Source organism: Cnephaeus nilssonii, assembly GCF_951640355.1.
Source record: "Cnephaeus nilssonii genome assembly, chromosome: 1".
Classification (NCBI taxonomy): Eukaryota; Metazoa; Chordata; class Mammalia; order Chiroptera; family Vespertilionidae; genus Cnephaeus; species Cnephaeus nilssonii.
In genome coordinates, this window is record NC_137072.1 from 26,070,084 (window position 1) to 26,092,200 (window position 22,117).

The 22,117-nt window shown below is 42.3% G+C and overlaps 1 protein-coding gene and 1 pseudogene across 2 annotated transcripts in view; both read left to right on the plus strand.

The window, feature by feature from the left end:
- CUBN (cubilin) overlaps positions 1-22,117 on the plus strand; it is a 324,986-nt gene that overhangs the window by 52,525 nt on the left and 250,344 nt on the right. The window contains exons 19-22 of the mRNA XM_079772268.1: positions 89-267; positions 5,698-5,863; positions 6,206-6,422; positions 11,047-11,177. Of these exons, the coding sequence (XP_079628394.1) occupies positions 89-267; positions 5,698-5,863; positions 6,206-6,422; positions 11,047-11,177 (693 nt within the window). The remainder of the gene's footprint in view (positions 1-88; positions 268-5,697; positions 5,864-6,205; positions 6,423-11,046; positions 11,178-22,117) is intronic.
- On the plus strand, positions 18,507-19,500 carry LOC307102125 (coiled-coil domain-containing protein 34-like; annotated as a pseudogene). Its single transcript has one exon. The product of its transcript is annotated as a coiled-coil domain-containing protein 34-like (transcript).

Sequence of the window (22,117 nt, forward strand, 5' to 3'; positions counted from 1 at the left end):
CCTTGCATATAATGAGAATTTACAATAAAATTGAGGGCAAAGATCATTTCTCTCTGCACAAATACTACTCTCATTTTTATACTTACAGCTTGTGGAGGTGAATTAACTGGAGAAGGGGTCATTCGTTCACCCTTTTATCCTAACGTGTATCCAGGAGAAAGGATCTGCAGGTGGACTATCCACCAACCCCAAAGCCAAGTAGTTCTTCTCAACTTCACTGGCTTTGAAATTGGAAGTTCTGCCCACTGTGATGCAGATTATATTGAGGTAAGAGTAAAACACCTTTGAGTATTTATATTTGGTTGGCTATTATTAAAATACTAGAGGCCCGGTGCATGAAAATCCATGCACTGGAGGGGGGGGGTCCCTCAGGCCAGCCTGCCCCCTCTCACAGTGCGGGAGCCCTCAGAGGTGGGAGGCAACCCAGCGATCAGGGGAAGGTGACGCCCCCATCACACCTCTGCTTTTGCCACTGCTGGCAGTGCAAGCCTCGGCCAGCCCTGGTTACCTGAGCCTCGGGCGGCCCTGGCAGCTGGGCAGCCGCCATCTGAGGCTTGCCTGAACCTTGGGTTGGCCCTGGGCAGCTGGGCAGCTGCCATCTAATGCTTGCCTGCACCTTAGGCTGGCCCTGGACAGCTGGGAAGCCACCATCCAAGGCTTGCCTGTGCCTCAGGCCGGCCCTGGGTGTCTGGGGTGCTGAGGGGACTGGGGAACTCTGGAGGCAGGTGTGTGGAGCGGCTGGACCTGCCTGGGGGCTGGCCTGGCTGTGCCATGTGCCTGCCGCTCCGGCGGGGCTGAGGGGACTGGATGCTGCCATCTTGTAGCTGTGGCCCTCCATCTTTGAGGGTGTGGCTGTCAATTAGCATATTCCCTCCTTATTGGCTGTGGGTGCCGCCATCTTTGTGAGGATGTGACAGTCAATTAGCATATTCCCTCTTTATTAGATAGGATTATGTTATATTATCTTCAAATCAGTTACATGAAACAAAACTAGTTTGTACAGATCAATATTTCTTATGAATATAGATGTAAAAACCCTCAACAAAATACTAGCTAACTGAATGCCTCAGGATATAAGAATGATTATATATGACTAGAGGCCTGGTGCACAAAATTCATGCACTGGAGGGGGGTGTCCCTCAGCCCAGCCTGTACCCTCTCCAATCTGGAAATCCTCAGGGGCAGTTGGCCATCCCTCTCACAATCTGGGACTGCTGGCTCCTAACCACTCGCCTGCCTGCCTGCCTGCCTGCCTGATTGCCCCTAACTGCTTCTGCCTGCCAGCCTGATCACCCCCTAACCGCTCCCCTGTCGGCCTGATTAACACCTAACTGCTCCCCTGCCAGCCCAATTGCCCCTAACTGCCCTCCCCTGCTGGCCTGGTCACCCCCAACTGCCCTCCCCTGCCGGCCTGATCTCACCCTCAAATGCCATCCCCTGCTGGTCTGATAGCCCTGAACTGCCTCCCCTGCCGGCCTGGTGTCCCCAAACTGCCCTCCCCTGCTGGCTTGATGTCCCCCAACTGCCCTCCCCTGCAGGCCTGGTCCCCCCCAACTGCCTTCCATTGCCGGCCTGATCACCCCTAACTGCCATCCCCTGCTGGCCTGATTTCACCCCCAACTGCCCTCCCCTGCAGGCCTGATCTCATGCCCAACTGCCCTCTTCTGCCAACCAACTTAGTTCTGATTGGTCGGTTTTTATGCCAGTCAGCATCAAAAGCTCTGCCTCCTAGGCAGCCATTGGCTCCTCACAGTTGACCCAGATTTGGTTCTGATTCATCAATTTCTATGCCAGTCAGCATCTCTGGGCCTATCAACGGGGCCTGATCAGAAAGGCAGGGCTGATCAGCAGCCCTGGTGGAGGCCTGGAGAGAAATGGAGGTGCAGCTGCTGGCCAGACCCGGAGAGAAAGAGAGAGGCAAGTGCTGATCAACAGCTGCCACAGAGGCCATGGATCAGACCCTGCTTCTCTCTTCAGGCCTCTCTCCAGGCCTTATTTGCAGCCCCCTCAACAGTCAGTGCTGGGTCACTGTGCTTGCTGCCATAGCAGTCAGTGCTGGGTCGCCACAACAACCCAGCACTGACTGCAGGACTGACTTCTGGTTGTGATGGGCCCAGGGTTTTTATATATTAGGATAGCCAAGTGGGATTTATCTCAGTAATGCAAGCTTGGTATGCATCCCCAAATCACCTAATGTAAAATGAAATAAAGGAAAAAGCCACATGATTACCTCAAAAGATGTTGAAAAGGCACTTGACAAAGTCCAATACCTTTTCATGATAAAAACACTCAACTAATTAAGAATAGAAGGATACTTCCTTAATCTGATAAAGGGCATCTGTTATAAACACCCCCCCCCCCACCCCAACTAACACCACATTTAATGATGAAACACTAAATGCTTTGCCCCTATGGTCAATAAAAACATAAAGATGTCTATTCTCACTTCAACATTGTATGGAAATTATAGGTATGGCAATTAAACAAGGAAAGGAAATAAAATGCCCTCAGAATGTAAAGAAAGGATTTAAACTATCTTTATTCACAGATAATGTGATCCTGTATATAGAAAAATCATGCACACACATAAACTATTAGAACTAATAAATTCAGCAAGTTGCAGTATACAAGATCAAAATGTGAAACTCATTTCTTTTTCTATACATTAGCAATGAAAATAAAATCAAGGAAACAATTCTATTTATAACATCATAAAAATAATAAATATTGATGAATACATATTGAAAAAGATGTGTAATACTTGCACCCTAAAAACTACAAACCATTGTTGAAGGATATTAAAGTCCTAAATAAATGGAAAGACAGCTTATGGTCATGGATTATAAGACATCAAATTGTTAAAATGGCAATACCTCTCAAATTTATCTAAAGATTTAATTCAATCCCTATCAAAATCCCAGCTGGCACTTTTGCAAAAATTCCCAAGCTAATTGTAAAATTCATATGGAAATGCAAGGGAATCAGAATAACCAAAGCATTCTTGAGAAAGAACAAAGTTGGAGACTCACACTTATTGATTTTAAAACTTTATAACAAAGGTGTGGTAATCAAGTGTGTTATTTGAGTAAGGATAAAAATATGAAACAATGGAACAAAATTTGAATATCTAGAACAAAATCTATACCTTTGTAGCTAATTGATTTTTAAAAACAGTGCCAAGCCATTTCAATGAGAAAAAAAAATAGTTTTTCAACAAATAGTGTAGAATAGCTACATACAAAATTATGAAACTGGACCCCTTCCTATACCATTCACAAAAATTAACTAAAAATGACTCATAAAACTAAATGTGGGAGCTAAAACCCTGTACTTCTAGAAGAAAACATAGGAGTAAGTATTTGTGACCTTGGGTTAGACAAAGCCTTTTTAGATAGGACACAAAAAGACAAACAACAAAAGAAAAACTAGGAAAATTAGACTTCATCACAATTAAAAATAACCTAATTTTTAAAATATGCAAAAAATATGAATATATATTTCTTCAAAGAAGATATACAAATGGCAAATCCTATCTAATAAAAGAGTAATATGCAAATTAACCATCACTCTGCCACAACACAAGCCATGCCCACCAGCCAATCAGGAGCGAGTATGCAAATTAACCCAACCAAGATGGCTGCAGCCACGGATCCAGCAGGAGGCTTGGGTTTCCCCGGCAATGGAGGAAGCCAAGCTTTCCACACAACCTGATCGGCCCAAGCCTCCACTCAAGGCTACAAAGTTTCAATTATAGAAGGTAAATAAATCCCAACAAAAATGATTGCGGCCACAGAGCAAGAAGGAGGGTTGGCTCTGCTCAAGGCTACAAAGTTTCAATTATAGAAGATAAATAAATCCCAAATACCAGAGCCTCAGCTTGGGTTTCCAGCGGGCGTGGCCATCCTGCAAACCACACAGGGCCCTCGCCCAGGCCGCTCCATGCCCCAAGGGAACCCCCACCCTGATCCGGGACACACTTCAGGGCAAACCAGCTGGCCCCCACCCATGCACCAGGCCTCTATCCTATCTAATAAAAGAGTAATATGCAAATTGACCATCTCTCCAACACACAATATGGCTGCCTCCATGTGGTCAAAGATGGCTGCCCCCATGTGGACAGAAGATGGCCACCACAAGATGTCCAGTAGGGGAGGGCAATTGGGGGCGACTGGGTCTGCAGGGAAGGGCAGTTGGGGGTGACCCAGGCCTGCAGGGGAGAGCAGTTGGGGGCAGACAGGCTGGCAGGGGAGCAGTTAGGCATCAATCAGGCTGGCAGTGGAGTGGTTAGGGGATGATCAGGCTGGCAGGCAGAAGTGGTTAGGGTCAATCAGGAAGGCAGGCAGGCGAGCAGTTGGGAGCCAGCAGTCCTGGATTGTGAGAGGGATGTCGGATATCCCTCGAGGGGTCCCAGATTGGAGAGAGTGCAGGCTGGGCTGAGGGACACCCCCCTCCATGCACAAATTTTGTGCACCAGGCCTCTAGTAAGTACATAAAAAGATACTCACCATCACTAATCATCAGGGAAATACAAGTCAAACCACAATGAGGTAGTGCTTCATACCCACTAGGTTGGCTGTAAACAAGAGGTCAGATAATAACAAATATTGACAAGGGTTTGGAGAAATGGAAACCCTTTTATACTTGTACATTGCTGGCAGCATTTAAAATGGTATAGCTGCTTTGAAAAAGAGTTGGCAGTTCCTCAAAAAGTTAAATCTAGAGTTATCATTTGATCCAGCAATTCCACTCCTAGGTATATACCCAAGGAAAATAAAATGTGTCTACACAAAAATGTGTACATGAGTGACTACAATTATTAGTCATAATAGCAACGTAGTATAAAAATCTATGTGTTCATCAACTAATGAATGAATTAATGTAATGTGCTTTATCCTCAGGTGGAATATTATATGGCATTAAAAAGGAATGAAGTAATGACACATAACTTTGAAAACATTATGCTAAGTGAAGGAAGCTAGTCACAAAATCTACATATTATATGATTCCATTTATTTGAAATGCAGACTAGACTATGGAGATAGAAAGTAAATTAGTGGCTGCCTGGAGCTAGGGTTTGAGGAGAAGGGGGAATGACAGTTAACAGGCATGAAATTTCTTTTGGGATGACAAAAATATTCTAAAATTGAGTTTTACTATATTAATAAAAAAATTTCAGAAATAATTATTCTTAAAGCAGTTTTTCATAATAAGTATCCTACATAATAAAAAGGCAATATGCAAATTGCATCACTCTGCTACGCCCACGATTGGGCCGGCTGGAGGCGCGGGGGGCGGGACTCAGGGTGGCCGATTGGCTGGCGGTAGGAGCGGGGGGCGGGGACTCGCGAGTCCCCGACTCCCGCTCCTCCCACCGGCCGTTAGGCCAACGCTGTGGAAGGACCCATGGGGCCGGCGGAAGACGCTGGTGGTGGCCGATTGCGTGGCTGCTGGCAGCAGTTTTCTGCCAGCACCAGTTTTCCTCTGGCCACCCGCCCATCGGAGCGCCTCCCGGATCGGAGTTCCTCTCGGGGTAGCTGATCGCGCTGGCTGGAGGCGCTCTAATCGGCGGGTGGCCAGAGGAAAACTGCTGCTGGCGGAAAACTGCTGCCGGCAGCCAGGTGAAAGTCTATTGCACGAAACTTCGTGCAACGGGTTTCTAGTTTAATAATAAATTTGAATATATCTTTTTAACCTTAGATTGGTAGCAGTTCTATTTTGGGTTCTACTGAAAATAAAAAATATTGTGGCACAGACATACCTTCGCTTATAACATCGGTGTACAATTTTCTTTATGTAATATTTGTGAAAAGTTCTTCTACTGAAAATCATGGTTTCATGGCTCAGTTCAGTAGCAAAGATTTGGGTAAGTGACACTTTCTTCTGCTTTGTTTCTCAGGCTTATATCAGAATAAGTAAACAATGTAAATAAACTATTATAAAAATTTATCTATACTGTGGATGTATACTTATCTACAATGTAAATTTTTAAGGACCACTCTAAAGAAAAATATATATTTTGTAAGCAGCACATAGCAAGAGTTAATTGATGTCTATTAATAAGATTAAAACCAAATTATCTTAAGTAGCATATAAGGAAACTTTTTCTTTTTGAGCTTTTAAGAAGTTATGATCAGATTATTTTATCTTGATTTCCAGGTAGCTTGTTGATTACTCGTTCTAACAATTATTATTTTTACTTCAATAGCATGTGGAAAAATTCTCAGAGAGCCAACAGGAATTATTCAAAGTCCAGGTCATCCAAATATCTACCCCCATGGTATCAACTGTACCTGGTACATATTAATCCAACCTGGCAACCTGATAAATTTGATATTCAGGAGATTTCATCTGCAGTTTCATTACAATTGCACAAGTGACTATCTGGAGGTTTATGACATTGATTCTGGGACATCTCTTGGAAGGTGAGATTATTTTGGTTTAGTTTTTTTGTGTTTTTTTTCCACACAAAAATTTTCTTGTGTCATTGAAGGATGTTAAAGTCCACCATGTTGTGTTATAAAAACCAGGTGAGATTAAAATGCTTCTCAATGGCCATTCCTGCATTACTATTCTGTAGCCTTGGCACTTTATATATTTACTAGAGGCCCGGTGCATGAAAATTCATGCACTGGAGGGGAGTCCCTCAGCCCGGCCTGCCCCCTCTCACAGTCTGGGAGCCCTCAGGGATGGGAGGCGACCCGGCAATCAGGGGAAGGCGACGCCCCATCACACCTCTGCTGCTGCCACTGCTGGCAGCACAAGCCTCAGCCAGCCCTGGTTACCTGAACCATCCGAGGATTGCCTGTGCCTCGGGCTGGCCCTGGGGGGTTGAGGGGACTGGGGGATTCTGGAGGCAGGCAAGTGGAGTGGCCAGGCCTGCCTGAGGGTGGGCCCGGCCTTGCCTCGCACCTGCTGCCCTGGTGGGGCTGAGGGGACTCGGCACCGCCATCTTGTGGCTGTGGGCACCACCATCTTTGAGGGCAGGCAGTCAATTAGCATATTCCCCTCTTCTTGGCTGTGGGCGCCGCCATCTTTGCGATGGTGTGAGGGTCAATTAGCATATCCCCTCTTTATTAGATAGGAAGCTTTGACATATGTATATACCCATGAAGGCATCACTAAAATAAAAGTAATGCATGTGTCCATTATCTTCAAATCCTTCTATCTGCCCATGATAATTTCGCACTCTGCCCTCATCTCCATCCCTAGAAAACCATTACCCTGCTTTCTCTCACTGTAAATTGGTTTGCATATTCTGGAAGTTGAATCATACTGTACATACTATTTTTTTTAACTGACTTTCCTGGTCAGCATATTGTATTGTTTGAGCTTATTGGATCTGAGAACTTATAATTTTATCAAATTTGAAACATTTTTGGCCATTAGTTCTTGAAATAACTTTGAAGACTCAACTCTGATTACTTGTATCTTAGGCCATTTTGATATTGTCCCATGACTCACTGATACTCCGTTCATTTGATTTTGAGTCTTTGTTCTCTGTGTGTTTCATTTTGGAAAATTTTTATTGTTATGTATTCAAGTGCCCTAATCTGTTTTTCTGCAATACCTGTTCTGTTGTTAACCCTACCACATGTAGTTTTCATCTCAAACATTATAGCTTGCATTTCTAGAAGTTTGCTTTGGGCCATCTTTTATATCTTCCACTAGAGGCCCAGTGCACGAAATTCGTGCACGGAGGGGGGTTGTCTCTCAGCCCAGCCTGTACCCTCTCCAATATGGGACCCCTTGAGGGATGTCCGACTGCCCGTTTAGGCCCGATCCGGGATCGGGCAGTCGGACATCCCTCTCACAATCCAGGACTGCTGGCTCCCAACTGCTTGCCTGCCTGCTTTCCTGATTGCCCCTAACCGCTTCTGCCTGCCAGCCTGATCACGCCCTAACCACTCTGCTGCCAGCCTGTTTGCCCCCAACTTCCCTCCTCTGCCAGCCTGGTCACCCCTAACTGCCCTCTCCTGCAGGGTTGATCACCTTCAACTGCCCTCCCTTGCAGGCCTGGTCCCTCTCAACTGCCCTCCCTTGCAGGCCTGGTCCTTCTCAACTGCCCTCCCTTGCAGGCCAGGTGCCTCCCAACTGCCCTCTCCTGCTGGCCATCTTGTGGTGGCCATCTTGTGTCCACATGGGGGCAGGATCTTTGACCACATGGGGGCAGCTATATTGTGTGTTGCAGTGATGATCAATCTGCACATTACTCTTTTATTAGATAGGATAGAGGCCTGGTACAGGGGTGGGGGCCAGCTGGTTTGCCCTGAAGGGCGTCCCAGATCAGGTGGGGGTTCCCTTGTGGTGTGGGGCAGCCTGAGCGAGGGGCCTGTGGTGGTTTGCAGGCTGGCCACGCCCCCTGGCAACCCAGGTGGAGGCCTTGGTATCTGGAATTTATTTTCCTTCTACAATTGAAACTTTGTAGCCTGGAGCGGAGCCAAGCCTGGGGCTCCCTCCGAGGCCGGCAGCCATTTCTGTTGGGGTTATAATTGAAACTTTGTTGCCTTAAGCGGGTGGGCCCGGCCAGGGTGTGCGGAGAGCTTTGCTTCCCCTGTTGCCAGCGGCAACCCTGGCCTGCTCTCTCAAGCTCCATTCTGACGCCATTTCTGTTTGAATTTGTTTACCTTCTATAATTGAAACTTTGTAGCTTGAGTGGAGGCTTACGCCTGGCAAGGGCAGGCGGAAAGCTTGGCTTCCTCTGTTACCTAGGAAACCTTGCTCTCTGTGGCTGTAGCCATCTTGGTTTGGGTTAATTTGCATACTCGCTCTGATTGGATGGTGGGCGTGGCTTGTGGGCATGTGGGTGTGTCGGAGGTATGGTCAATTTGCATATTTGTCTATTATTAGATAGGATGTTTCTAGTTTGCACATTAATGTTTTCCTATAGCTTCCTAAATCTGTGAGATTCAGTTATAACTATTTTAATGTCTTTGACTGTGAATTCAGTAATATGTGCATTTCTTGCTATGTTTTGATGGGTCAGTCTTTCTTCTCATTATGGTTTATACTTTCTTCTCATGTCTGGTGATATCTGATAGGATGCCAGACAATTTTAATTTTGTGTTTTTGTGCACTGGACACTATTGAGTTCCTGTACGTATTCTTGAGGTTTGTTTTGGGATGCAATGAAGTTATTTGGAAACAGTTTCATCATGTCCAGTTTGCTTTTCAAGTCACTTGTTTACCTTTGCTGCTTCATATTCAGTGTCTTGAAAGCCATCGTTTTATATATTTTAGTTTTTTTCAGGTGCAAGGTTACATGCAGCTCCTGTTAGTACCTCTTTGTTGAAAATGGAAATCTCCTAATGTTTTTTAAATTTCTTTTTCTTGCATTTCATTTTTAATCTATTTTTTAGATGTTTTTTTCTTTACCCATTATTTTCTTAAACTTCTCACCTGCTTTTATTCTCCCTTTTAATTTTTTGCCCTTATCTGTCATAATCTTTCATTTTAAAAATATTTATTTATATTTTTAATGGTACTTGACTCATAATCACTGAAAAATACATATTTTTTGCTGAATGGCATAAACTACTATAATGTTCTTGCCCAGTTTGGCAGACATGGGCATATACTGAGACATTTAAAATATTAATGAATTCAAAAAAATAAAATAAAATATTAATGAATTCATCCAATTTTGTTTTTATCAAAATATCAAACCTATTTTAACACTGAAATAATATTACACACCATTTTTCTTTTTCTCTTTCAGAAATTAATTAATCTATTTTCCATATTTTGGTTTCTATTTTTTCCCTTTGTCATTGCATTTAGTTAATCTCACCAAGTGTTCATCAATTTGGATTTCTATTTCATAGTCACTTTTTTTCTCTTTATTGATTAAAGTATTACATAAGTCTCCTTTTTCTCCCATTGACCTCTCCCTGGCCACTCACACCCCACAGCACATTCCCTCACCCCTCTAGTGTCTGTGTCCATTGATTACGCTCATATGCATGCATACAAGTCCTTTGGTTGATCTCTTACCACACCCCTCCTCCCCTGCCTTCCCTCTGAGGTTTGACGGTCTGTTCGATGTTTCTTTGTCTCTGGATCTATTTTTGTTCATCAGTTTATGTTGTTCATTATATTCCACAAATGAGTGAGATCGTGTGATATTTATCTTTCTCCAACTGGCTTATTTTATTTAGCAGAATGCTCTCCATGTTCATCCATGGTGTTGTGAATGGTAAGGTTTCCTTCTTTTTTACAGCAGCATAGTATTCTATTGTGTAGATGTACCACCGTTTTAATAGCACAATTTACAATAGCTAAGACTTGGAAACAGCCTAAGTGCCCATCATCAGATGAGTGGATTAAAAAACTGTTGTACATCTAGTCACTCCTTCTTACAAGTGTTTCTCTAGAAAACTACTCCTGGCATTGTTTTGATCACAACTCTACTTTTAGCATGACTAGAATAGTTTTTCTGAATAAAACTGCTTTTATTCAGCCAAAATTTGACATGGCTTAGTAATCAAACTCTTACCTCTGTCTAAGGAGAATAGATTTTACCTATATAGGGTTTGTTATTCTAGGCACTATTTTAAGTCCTTTATATACAGTATATTAACTCATGAAATTCTCAGAACAACCCTATGAAGTAGTTACTATCATCATCCTTAGTTTAGAGATGGAGAAACTGAGGCATAGAGGTTGAGTGACCTGCTCAAAGTCACAATGGCTGTAAATGATAGAACTGACTCAAGTTTATGCTCTATGCATTTATGATCTATGGTTTTCCTTTGTTGTGAAAATTTATTACATTTCTGTTAATAAGTTCAATAATATGCTATATGGTGACCTAGCATAGCTTATAGTTTCTAATTTCATTAAACTTATACGACAAGTCATATAGCCAGGTACACATAAAACTTTTAGGGAAGTAATTATGAATAGGGAGATATTTGCAATTTTGTAAATGTTTGTGCCTAAAGGTAATAGGGTATATTATTATTATTTTTACATGTCCTAATTTTGGTGCATCATTTAAAGTGCACTAAAAGATTTTAAACCTGTGTTCTTTTTTTTCTTTTCAAATAGATATTGTGGAAAATCGGTCCCGCCCTCTCTTATCAGCTATACCAACTCATTAATGCTTGTGTTTGTGGCTGACTCTGACCTTGCTTATGAAGGCTTCTTAATAGACTATAAAGCAACTAATGCATCAACAGGTAACAAAACAGTATTTGTATACTTGGATTACTTTACTCCATTACAAAATGGTACTATGAAAATACTTCATCCCCAAATGAAAGCTATATTTAGAACAACATGTAGTGACTTCAGTATCTTCCCTATTAAAAATAGATTAATGATTAAATGAGCATTGTTTCAATGATAAAAATTTTCTAATTTTGAAAATTGGAAGGCGATTTTGTAAGAGGATGTTTTTGTTCTTAGGAACTATACACTTATGTTTTCAGGGCTAAAGATATGTAGTGTTTTCAAATTACTCTTAAGTGGTTCAGAGAATAAAGGAGTGAGCAAGTCAGAGAGGGAGGAAGGGTGGGGGAGGGAAAGCAATGGGGGCAACATGCAAATATGTAGTAAATATGGCTAAAAGGAATTCAGGAGCTATTTCTTGTAATTTTTCTATGAGTTTAAAATTCTACCAAAATAAAGTTCAATTTCTTCTACCAAAGAAATCAAATATGTATTTTAAGAAATTAAAAAAGAACAATAGCAGATAAAAATAAGAGGCTACTTATATAAAATTTTATGGCAGGAAATAGAAGATTTCTTGACAAAATAGACATTTCTAAATTTGAATTAATAAAATTGAACCTTTTCAGCATTTATAACTTTTATTATATCTTTCTTATTAATTAATTTTCATCATTATTTTGCTCTTTGTAAATGCAGTGTAGGAAACAAATACCTTTTGCAAGGAGGGTCTTTGATGTAATATAAGCATGACAAACTCACAGCCCACCAGCCACCAGTTTGACATGCTTGATGTAATATGTAAACCAGAGTTCCCCCACCTCCAAAACCTGTGGGGTTTAGGAGTGTTTTTTATGTTTGCGTTCCCACGTGGATGTGTACCAGTTTAGAGAGTCTGGGTTTTCCTTTCTCGTCATATTTAGAAAGAGATTTAATGGTCCAAAATACTATCCAGTGTAAGTCTATAGTGGACAGATGCTGAGCTTCCCAAGCACATCCCAGCCTTTGGATTCCCCAGAAACATGGTGTGACTCACTGATGTCCTTTGGAAAGCACTGGGAGCTTTTCCTGTGCCAGGACGTGCTCCCTCTGACAGCGTCATGTGTCCAGAGATCCCTGGTGCTCATCTTTTAAAGCTCCCACTCCCACAAACAAACAAACAAATAAATAAATCTATATATACTAGATGCCTGGTGCATGAAATTCGTGCATGGGGGTGGTGTCCCTCAGCCCAGCCTGCACCCTCTCCAATCTTGGATCCCTCTCACAATCCAGGACTGCTGGCTCCCAACCGCTTACCTGCCTGAATGCTTGATTGCCCCTAACCACTTCTGCCTGCCAGCCTGATCACCCCCTAACCACTCCCCTGCCAGGTGATCGACTCCAAACTGCTCCCCTGCCAGCCTGATTGCCCTTAACTGCCCTCCCCTGTTGGCCTGGTCACCCCTAACTGCCCTCCCCTGCTGGCCTGGTCACCCCCAACTGCCCTCCGCTGCAGGCCTGGTTCTTCCCAACTGCCCTCCCCTGCAGGCCTCATCACCCCCAACTGCCCTCCCCTGCAGGCCTTGTCCCCCTCAACTGCCCTCCCCTGCAGGCCTCGTCCCCCCCAACTGCCCTCCTCTGCCGACCGGGTCCCTCCCAACTGCCCTCCCCTGCCAGCCATCTTGCGGCGACCATCTTGTGTCCACATGGGGGTGGCCATCTTGTGTGTTGGAGTGATGGTTAATTTGCATATTACTCTTTTATTAGATAGGATAAAATCCTAATATTCAAATTGTTCCCACTGGAGTTAGACCAGGAGACCGATCACTTGCTATGACGTGCGCTGACCACCAGGGGGCAGCTCAGAATGAAGGAAGGTCCCGGCAGTAGCCAGAAGGCCCCAATCGGCCCTGATCACAGGCCAGGACTTGGGACCCTACCCATACATGAATTTTGTGCACCGGGCCTCTAGTAAATAAATAAATAAATAAATAAATAAATAAATAGAATTTTTAAAATCTCCCACTCAGAATCCCTACCCAATTTTTCATTTATTTCTCCTCAGAGTGGCCAGACACTACTTTTCATTTCAGGCAAAACTGCTGTTCTGTGCAGTAACTGAAGTTCTATGTCTTGGTAGCTTGGCTTTAGAGCTCTTCAGAATCCCTAGTGTGAGAGAATCATAGACCTTTCTCTTCTGTGGGACCCTCTCTATGAAACGGTTTATTTTCCAGACTAAGCTCACGGGAAATTGAATCCCCAACTATTAAAACAGGTTATGTTATACAATTGACTTAGTCACTGGACTTTTATTGGTTGTTTAACATCCAATGATCAAAATTGACTTTTCAAGAAATTCCAGTGTGCACACAATTTTCCATCCTTCTATAGTTTCTTCTGCCTCATATATTTGGCCAGAACCACACTGAATATAAGATTAGTTTTTGGAAAAAGTCACTTGAACTCTGTGGGCCACAGTTCTCTCATCTGTAAAATTAAAGGATTAAATTTGATGACCTTTGAGGTGTCTTCTAGCTTTAATCAACTATATGAACACAGTTTAATTTGCTGCATGAATAAGCTAGCTGTATGTTAGATAACATATGATGCAGGCAGGGCCTCCTGGAAATGTTATGGGAATCTTTGTAACAATATGCAAAGTAAGACATATCTCTGTAATGACTAAAACAGCTCTGCTAATACCACACTAGCTTGTAAGGCAATCAATATCTAGTGCAATAAGAACCCAGAGCAATCAAAATAATCTGGCAGGGAGGGAGTTAAAGTTACATTCTAATTACATAATATTTTTCAGAAAAAAAAAAGACACGGGTAAAATAAAAGTAAGTTGAGAAAAAGGAAAGGAGCAAGCTGGACAGAAAGGGAAACTGATGAAGAAAGAGCACACAAGAAAAGACAAGTGATGAAAGAGAAGAGGACCCTGAGGTGGCACACTGGACAGGCTCACCCTTCCGCCTCCCTGGGTGCTGATCACTACTTTGGTCTCTGGTCCAGACAGGGCTGAAATCACAGACCAGGGAGTGTTCCCTTTCCGCCCTTTGGCTAAGCCTGGCTGTTCCGCGGGTGCCTGCTGTTTTTTTTGCTCAGGGAAGGACTAGACTAGCTCAGGAAGGAGGCTGCTGTGGGGGTTGGGCTAGTGACAACCAGGCAGTGGGGGAGCCTGCCAGGCTGCGGGAGTCCAAGTGAGTTCCCATCTTGAAATAGGCAGGTGTTAGGACACTTACTTTTCAGTTGTCATCTTATTTTTTTATACTTTCAGAATAATAAAACCTTATCACAGAAAAGCATTAATGGATGCTCAGTCATTGGCCCTCATTCTATTTTATGGCTTTAGCAGAAGTTACTTTCAGAGCTATAATGACATTTTTGGTTCTTGATTTCTAGTTCCTCAGCACAACAGGTGTGAGTTTCTCTGCTGAAGTCTTTCCTGTCTTTATCTGATAAAGGCTACATTTCCTGACCAGACTCCAGTTCCCTTTCCATCTGCAGTGGAGACTATGGGGCTATGATGTCAGCCTCTAAGTATGTGTGTGGGAGGAAGGGATTGGCTTCTGGTCATTGCTTTGACTCCCTCCCTCATCATTGTTTCTGCCTTTATCCAGATGTGCCTGGGAAATAGAAACAACAAACTAACAAGTAAAATGTCTGAGGGTAGAAACTCTTACGATTTGCTTAGTAACTGATCATAAGATTAGGTTTTAAATGTTTCCGTATTTAAAGTATGAAATATTTGAATTCTGAGAGATACTTAACTTCACTCATTTAATTTGTAAATTAGGTCCAGTAATGCAGTGTTTCCAAACTCTACTGTTCATAAGAAATTTGGGGTGGAACTTCCTTGTTACACATTTCCTTGATTAGTTAACTTTACCGATTTAAACTGCAATTTTATATTCTATTAACATTTACTTCATAGACACTAATATAATATTATAGAGAGAATTTTAAAAGTATAAGAGTTGAGAAATGTACCTGATACATTTTCTACTTTAACATTAGATGAAAACCTACATTAACATCTAATTTAATGTTTTTCAAACATTAAAACATTCATGACTCATTAGTGGGCCATGAAATTAACTTAGGTTACTACCTACATTTGTTAAAAGTATGGAATAGAATAGAAAGTATCAGAGTTTATCATACTGAGTTAGGTATTATTTCACCAAACCTGTTTGCTATATCTATTGTGTGTGTGTGATTGATGTAAATGTATTTTTATGGTGTGTCAGAAAGTTCAAAACACCAATCTAGTTCAATTACCTGATTTTTAAAATAAGGGAAATTGAAATCAAGCATTGAATTTATCCTCCCAAGAATACACAGCTAGTTGGTTTAGAAGCCAAAACCTAACAATCCAGTCCCAACATTCAATCTCTTTGTTTTGCCATGTCTAGATTAGCTCTTGGAAATGCCCTATCAGGCGTCCTCAAACTACGGCCCGCGGGCCACATGCGGGTGTTTTTGCCGTTTTGTTTTTTTACTTCAAAATAAGATATGTGCAGTGTGCATAGGAATTTGTTCATAGTTTTTTTTTAAACTATAGTCCGGCCCTCCAACGGTCTGAGGGACAGTGAACTGGCCCCCTGTTTAAAAAGTTTGAGGACCCCTGCGATGAACTGCACATTGTGTGGCTGGTAACATTCAATTCACAGCTATGGTAAAACTGTGGTAGACTTTCCTATTTTCTTAAAAGATAAGTGCTTTATAATCACCTAGGGCAGTGATCGGCAAACTGCGGCTCGCGAACCACATGCAGCTCTTTGGCCCCTTGAATTTTTAGCAAAGGCCAGCTTAGGAGTACCCTAATTAAGTTAATAAAAATGTACCTACCTATATAGTTTAAGTTTAAAAAATTTGGCTCTCAAAAGAAATTTAAATCGTTGTACTGTTGATATTTGGCTCTGTTGACTAATGAGTTTGCTGACCACTGACCTAGGGAAATGAAAGGAAGTATCAGAACCACATCAACATAGGGTTAAAAGTGTGCCCTGGTGGGATTTCTCAGTCTGCTTATTCCCAACTAAGAGTGCCCGCCCACCCCTGCCCTTGCCCCAGTGTGCATTTAGTGCTGTTTCTCATTAGTCATTTTGGAATGTGCCTAGAGGGACCTAAGAGTTAGATGTCAGAAATGATATTCAGCCCTGGCCAGTGTGATTTAGTTGCTTGGGCATCCTCTCATCACTGAAAGGTTGCTGGTTGGATTCCTAGTCTGAGCACATCTCTCAATTGTGTGCTAGATCCCAGGTAGGGGGTGTGCTGGAGACAGCCAATGGTTCACTCTCACATCAGTGTTTCTCCCTCTCTCCCCCTCTCCCTTCCTCTCTCTCTAAAATTCAATAAAATATATTTTTAAAAAGAAATGATAACCAGAAGGGCAAAAGAATATTTCTTTAGAAGAAATGAATTGAGTTCTGTTTTTATTTTATGTTACTACTAGTGCCCTGGTGCATGGATTCATGCACATTGAAAGGAAATTAATTAGATGGTGGCTGGCCAGGTGGGACTGGGCAAGATAGGCTGGACACACCCTGGAGTCAACATCCCGCGGTCCCTCCCCAGCCAGCTGCACTGGGGTGGTGTCGCAGCTCGAAGGTCGTCTGCAGAGTGAGCGGGGTCCCTCCTGCAGGTGGGGTCCCTCTTCCTGGCCTGTGGGAATCAGGCTGAAACTGGCTCTCTGACATCCTCTGAGGGGTCCCAGATTGTGAGAGGGCAGTTCTTGGGTGACACATCTCGGAATTGGGCTCTTTCCTCTCTGGTTCTGGTGCATCACCGGAGAACCTCAGCTGCCAAGTCATCAAAGCTCAGCAGGTCCTGCATTAAGCGTCTGCCCCCTGGTGGTCAGTGTGTGTCATAGCTACTGGTAGGATGGTTGCTTAGGCTTTTATATATATATAGACTAGAGGCCCAGTGCACAAAATTCATGCATGGAGGGGGGTCCCTCAGCCCAGCCTGCACCCTCTCCAATCCAGAACCCCTTCTGCAATCCAGGACCACTGGCTCCTAATCACTCACCTGCCTGCCTGCCTGATCACCCCTAACTGCTCCCCTACCAGCCTGATTGCCCCTAACTGCTCCCCTGCTGGCCTGATCGCCCCTAACTGCCTCTGCCTAGCCCCGCACCTGGGACCCAGGATTTCCTCCTCTGGACAGCTGCAGGCGCTGGCACCCAGGACTATGGGGCAGGCGGCTCGTCCCTCTCCCAGGCTGCAGCCTGGCTGCTCCCCATTCCTCTCTCGCAAGCTCATTTGTGCCTGGCTGGTCCCCATTCCTCTCTCCCCAGTGTTGAGTGTCTGAGCCATTAGGGCGTGACGGTGTGAGGGTGTGATGACCATTTGCATATTAGCTTTTTATTATATAGGATTATTTTTTGAAATCCTTACCACAGGAAATGTTTATTAATTTTAGAGAGAGGAAGGGGGAGAGAGAACATCAATAGGTTGACTCTGTATGCCCCCCCCACCTCCACTGGGAATTAAACCTGAAACCTGGGCATGTGCTCTGACCAGTACATGGGGCAATGCTCTAACCACTGAGCAACACTAGTCAAGGCCTGATTCTATTTTAAAAGTTAAATCCAATAGAGCAGTGTTCCCAAACTTTCTTGTTCATAAAAAACTTAGGGCAGGAATTTCTTGTTACACATTTCGGTATTAGGGTCCCCCCCCCCCCGAAATTCTAATTCAAATAGGTCTAGAGTGGGTTTTCACCAAGCAATTCAAGTTATTGTAATGAAATTTTGCAGTTCCCCAGAGACTCTGAAAGTCAAGTCTTAGTACATAAATTGCAGCATATAATTACAACTGAGATGTAATTGTGGACAGGATTGTAACTGCTCATGGTGGAAAGTACTTTCCATGACAGGCTCAAAGAAGGCTGAAGACAAGTCAGAATTCTTGGTTCTTGTCGGCTTTGATATTAAGAATGCTTTGGGCAAGTCAGAATCCTCTCTGCTTTCAATCCACCTTGAATTCTGTGTTTTCTGCTGTGAGATATTCAGATATTTTTCCCTCTGGAAAGGTATTAGTAAGTCTATTGATCTTTTAAAGATTTATTTTCTTATTGGTCAGTATTTTCTCATACTTTTGTGTATATCCCAGTATTTTCTCGTACTTTTGTAAATATCCCAGCTCAGGCATATTTATTATTTGATTTCTTAGTCCTTGGAATGGAAATGCTAAAGAAAACATCTAAGTGTGCCCTGCTGCTGCTCCGTGGGTTTGCACTTGGGCCCAGTGAAGGCGGTGGGGAGGTGGCGGGCAGTTTGGCCCCCTTCCAACACCCTGGGTCCAGGGCCAGGTCTTGGCCTTCCTTGGGGCTCCTTCTCCGCCCTCATGGCAGATGCAGGAGGACAGGGAATGGAGAGGGTGGCCGTGTGCTCCCCATCTCCATCTCTGCTGCTGAGCTGCAGCAATTCCTTCATGAACCTGTTGTCTCCCTTGCGCCTTTTAGAGCTTCCTGTTTGACAACGATGGTGATGGTGACGGGTGTGTGGGTGGGTCGGGGGGGTGAAGAATAAGTGGATGAATATGCCCAAGACTCAATGGCCAAGGGGGGGTCTGGGAGGAATGGAGTGACAGGGGTGTGCCAGTGTGGTTGAATCCAAAGATGACCAAGAAGAGCAGAAGCTGGTGAGCTTACCAGAGAGCAGCCAGATACCATGAAAGTGTGGTTTGTTGGCAAAGAAAAAGAAGAACGTGACTGTCTGCAACAGAAAGCTCTAGAGGAATTAAATCAGAAAAAAGAAAAGAAAAGGCAGAATGTGAATAAAGAAAGATAACTGCTGAAGAAAAGCACAAAGACTGGGTTGAGAAAAAGAATGAACAGAAAAGAAAGGGAACAAAAAATTAATGAAATGGAGGAAAAAGCAGCGAAGGGATTGGAGAAAGATCATTTGCAATAAAAATAAAAATATAAAGAATAGTTAAAGGAAAAAATGCTGAAGAATGTGAATAGAAGAAGAAAGAAAAGGAAAAAGAAAAACAACGTCAAGCTGAATTACAGGAAAAAAACAGAACTAGGAGAAAAAAAGTTTAAGGAATGGTTGGAAAATGCAAAAAAATAAACCTCCTCCAGCTACAAAGAGCTATGGTTATGCCAGTGGAAAACATTCAGGTTTTTATAGGGGAAATTCTTATCCAGAACCAGCCCTTTATAATCCAATTCCTGGAAACCAACTCATATGCCTCCTCCCAAAGACGCTAAGGATCTACCAGGAAAAAAGACTAAAGGCCTGTGATAATTCAGCCACACAGGTCTTCATCTCTGGTAATTCATAAAGCCAGAATCAATCTTTGCCTTGGAACTCTGTGCAGAATACAAAGATAGTAGATGTGGGAAATTGCATGCTTTTGCCTGTAGATAATAAATTTTAAAATCAGAAATTGTGTTTTTTACTGCTTGGTCAGTAGCTCAACATTGGATATGATTATTGACAAGTTCAAATTTTTGCATTTATATATGGAGTCCTTAGAACTTTTTAAAGAAGATATTTTTAACATATTTTTATTGATTTCAGAGAGGAAGGGAGAGGGAGAGAGAGATAAAAACATCAATCATGAGAGAATCATTGATCAACTGCCTCCTGCACGCCCCCTACTGGGAACTGAGCCCGCAACCTGGGCATGTGCCCTGACTGGGAATCAAACTGTGACCTCCTGGTTCATAGGTTGACTATCAACCACTGGGCCACACCAGCTGGGCAAAGAAGATATTTTATACAATCCATCTTTGAAGGATAGGTGATTGACTATCTAACAATTGTGTTTGTATTTAGCTTGTACTAAAACCACTGTGATACCAATAAAATCAACAATTTTTCTTGTGGGGAAAAAAAAAAGAAAACATCCATTAGTAATATTCCTAATCTTCTACTCATTCTCATTTCTGAATTGGCATTTCCTGCACAGAGAAACCAGGGATTATTAAAGAGTACAGGATTTGGAAAGGGAGGACTTGGCTTTGAATTTTTATCTTTGGCATGTCGAAACTAAGTGATTTTAAAACTTAACCTCTGGGCGTCTCAGAACCCCCCTCATCCATACCTCTCTGAAAAGTGGAGGGTATAATAACTGGCTTCCTCACATAGTTGGGGACAATAAAAGGAGACATTCTATGGGAAAATTACACAGTCGCTGTGAAACACGACAACTGTGCCAGGTGTAAAGTAGAATGACTGATGTCCAAGTGCAGTTGTTTACACTAGCGGCTGTAGTGAGTTAGTTTACATTCATATCCCTTTGAATTGGTCACCTGTGAGGGAGAATCAAAAGCCAATTCTGTGAGCCGAACAGCGAATTGTAGAGCAAAATGTTAGATTTTAATTAGGGAGGCTTCTTTCCTAAAGGGAGCAATAGAACCTTAATTTTATCTTCCCTCAAGGCTTCCCTTGGAAGAATGTTAAGCCAAAGATGCCAATAGAAACTGATGATGGTTCCTGGTTTGACTATTATTTAGCACATATCTAGAAAATCTGAAGTCAGATGGATTCATGCAGACACAAATGTCTCATAAGTGATTTCAGAAAGCACCACTTATAGATGATCCCAATTGTAATTTGATAATCATGTTATTGCATAAGGCAAGGAAGGGAGATGGTGGAGCAGTTCCCCATAATCTAGGGCAGCGGTTCTCAACCTGTGGGTCGTGACCCCTTTGGGGGTCGAACGACCCTTTCACAGGGGTCGCCTAAGACCATTGGAAAACACAGATATTTATATAACGATTCATAACAGTAGCAAAATTACAGTTATGAAGTAGAAACAAAAATAATTTTATGGTTGGGGGTCACCACAACATGAGGAACTGTATTAAAGGGTCGCGGCATTAGGAAGGTTGAGAACCACTGATCTAGGGTCTCTCTAAGAGATTCATTCTCAGATCCCTTTATTCTATTCCTGTCGCCCAAATCCTATGGGGCTGATATCATCACTGCTTTGTGGGTTGGAGGAATTATCGATGTTTTGGATTTTCCCCTTTCATAATGAGTTGATTGCTGTTACTAAAACTTTTTGAAAATGCTTAGTGGAGGCAAAGATACATCATGATTTTTAGAAAGATACAGCTTTGTGATTTTCTAATGGTCCACCGAGGAAATTTGTATATTTTCTCTTTTCTTTCTTGACATTTTTTCTTTTAGTTTGGTCAGAAAGAAAGATCTGTGAGGCCTGTCAATAGTTGTCTTTGATTTTCAGAGATATCCTTTTCCATTGCAGCTCAGTTGAATATAGTGAATAGGAGAAATATACTTTTCTTTTTCATCTCTTTTTAAATGTTGTTAGGCTATCACAAAAGGTGAAGCGCCATTGGAAATGAGTCTTCCTTTGCCAACATGAGTTATAAACAAGAGGCACTTTTATGTTTGCATTTGGTATTGATGTAGTAAGAATTATGCCAACAGATGATTGTGGGAATACATTCAATTTTACTTATTTGTGCTTATTACAAAGCATAAGATGAAACAAAAGCCCAGCATTAATATTTCTCTTTATTAATATTATTCTAAAAAGAGTCTTTTATTCTGTCAAGGGAAGAAAACATGAACATTGTATACAGACTTCAGGGTTAGATAAGAGGAGTTACTAGCCTTTCAAGAAGTAGACACAGAAAATTCAGAGAACCATTGTTCTTTTCCTTATAAAGTTGGGTATGCGAAACTTATAAAACTGCAATCAAATTTTAACATTAAATGTTATTGTTAATATTTATAGCAGGTGTACCTTCAAAATATTTTGTATTGATATATTTTAATTTTATTTATTTATTTGATATCTGAATTATTTATTGGATTTTCTTTAGAGAGACAATTTGTTTTTGCACAGAACTTTTAAACTTTTAACATAACATAGATTTAAAAACAATCCTCACCCCAGTATATGTTTTTATTGATTTTAGAGAGAGAGGAAGAGAGAGAGAGAAAATAATACACCAGTTGCCTCTTGTACAC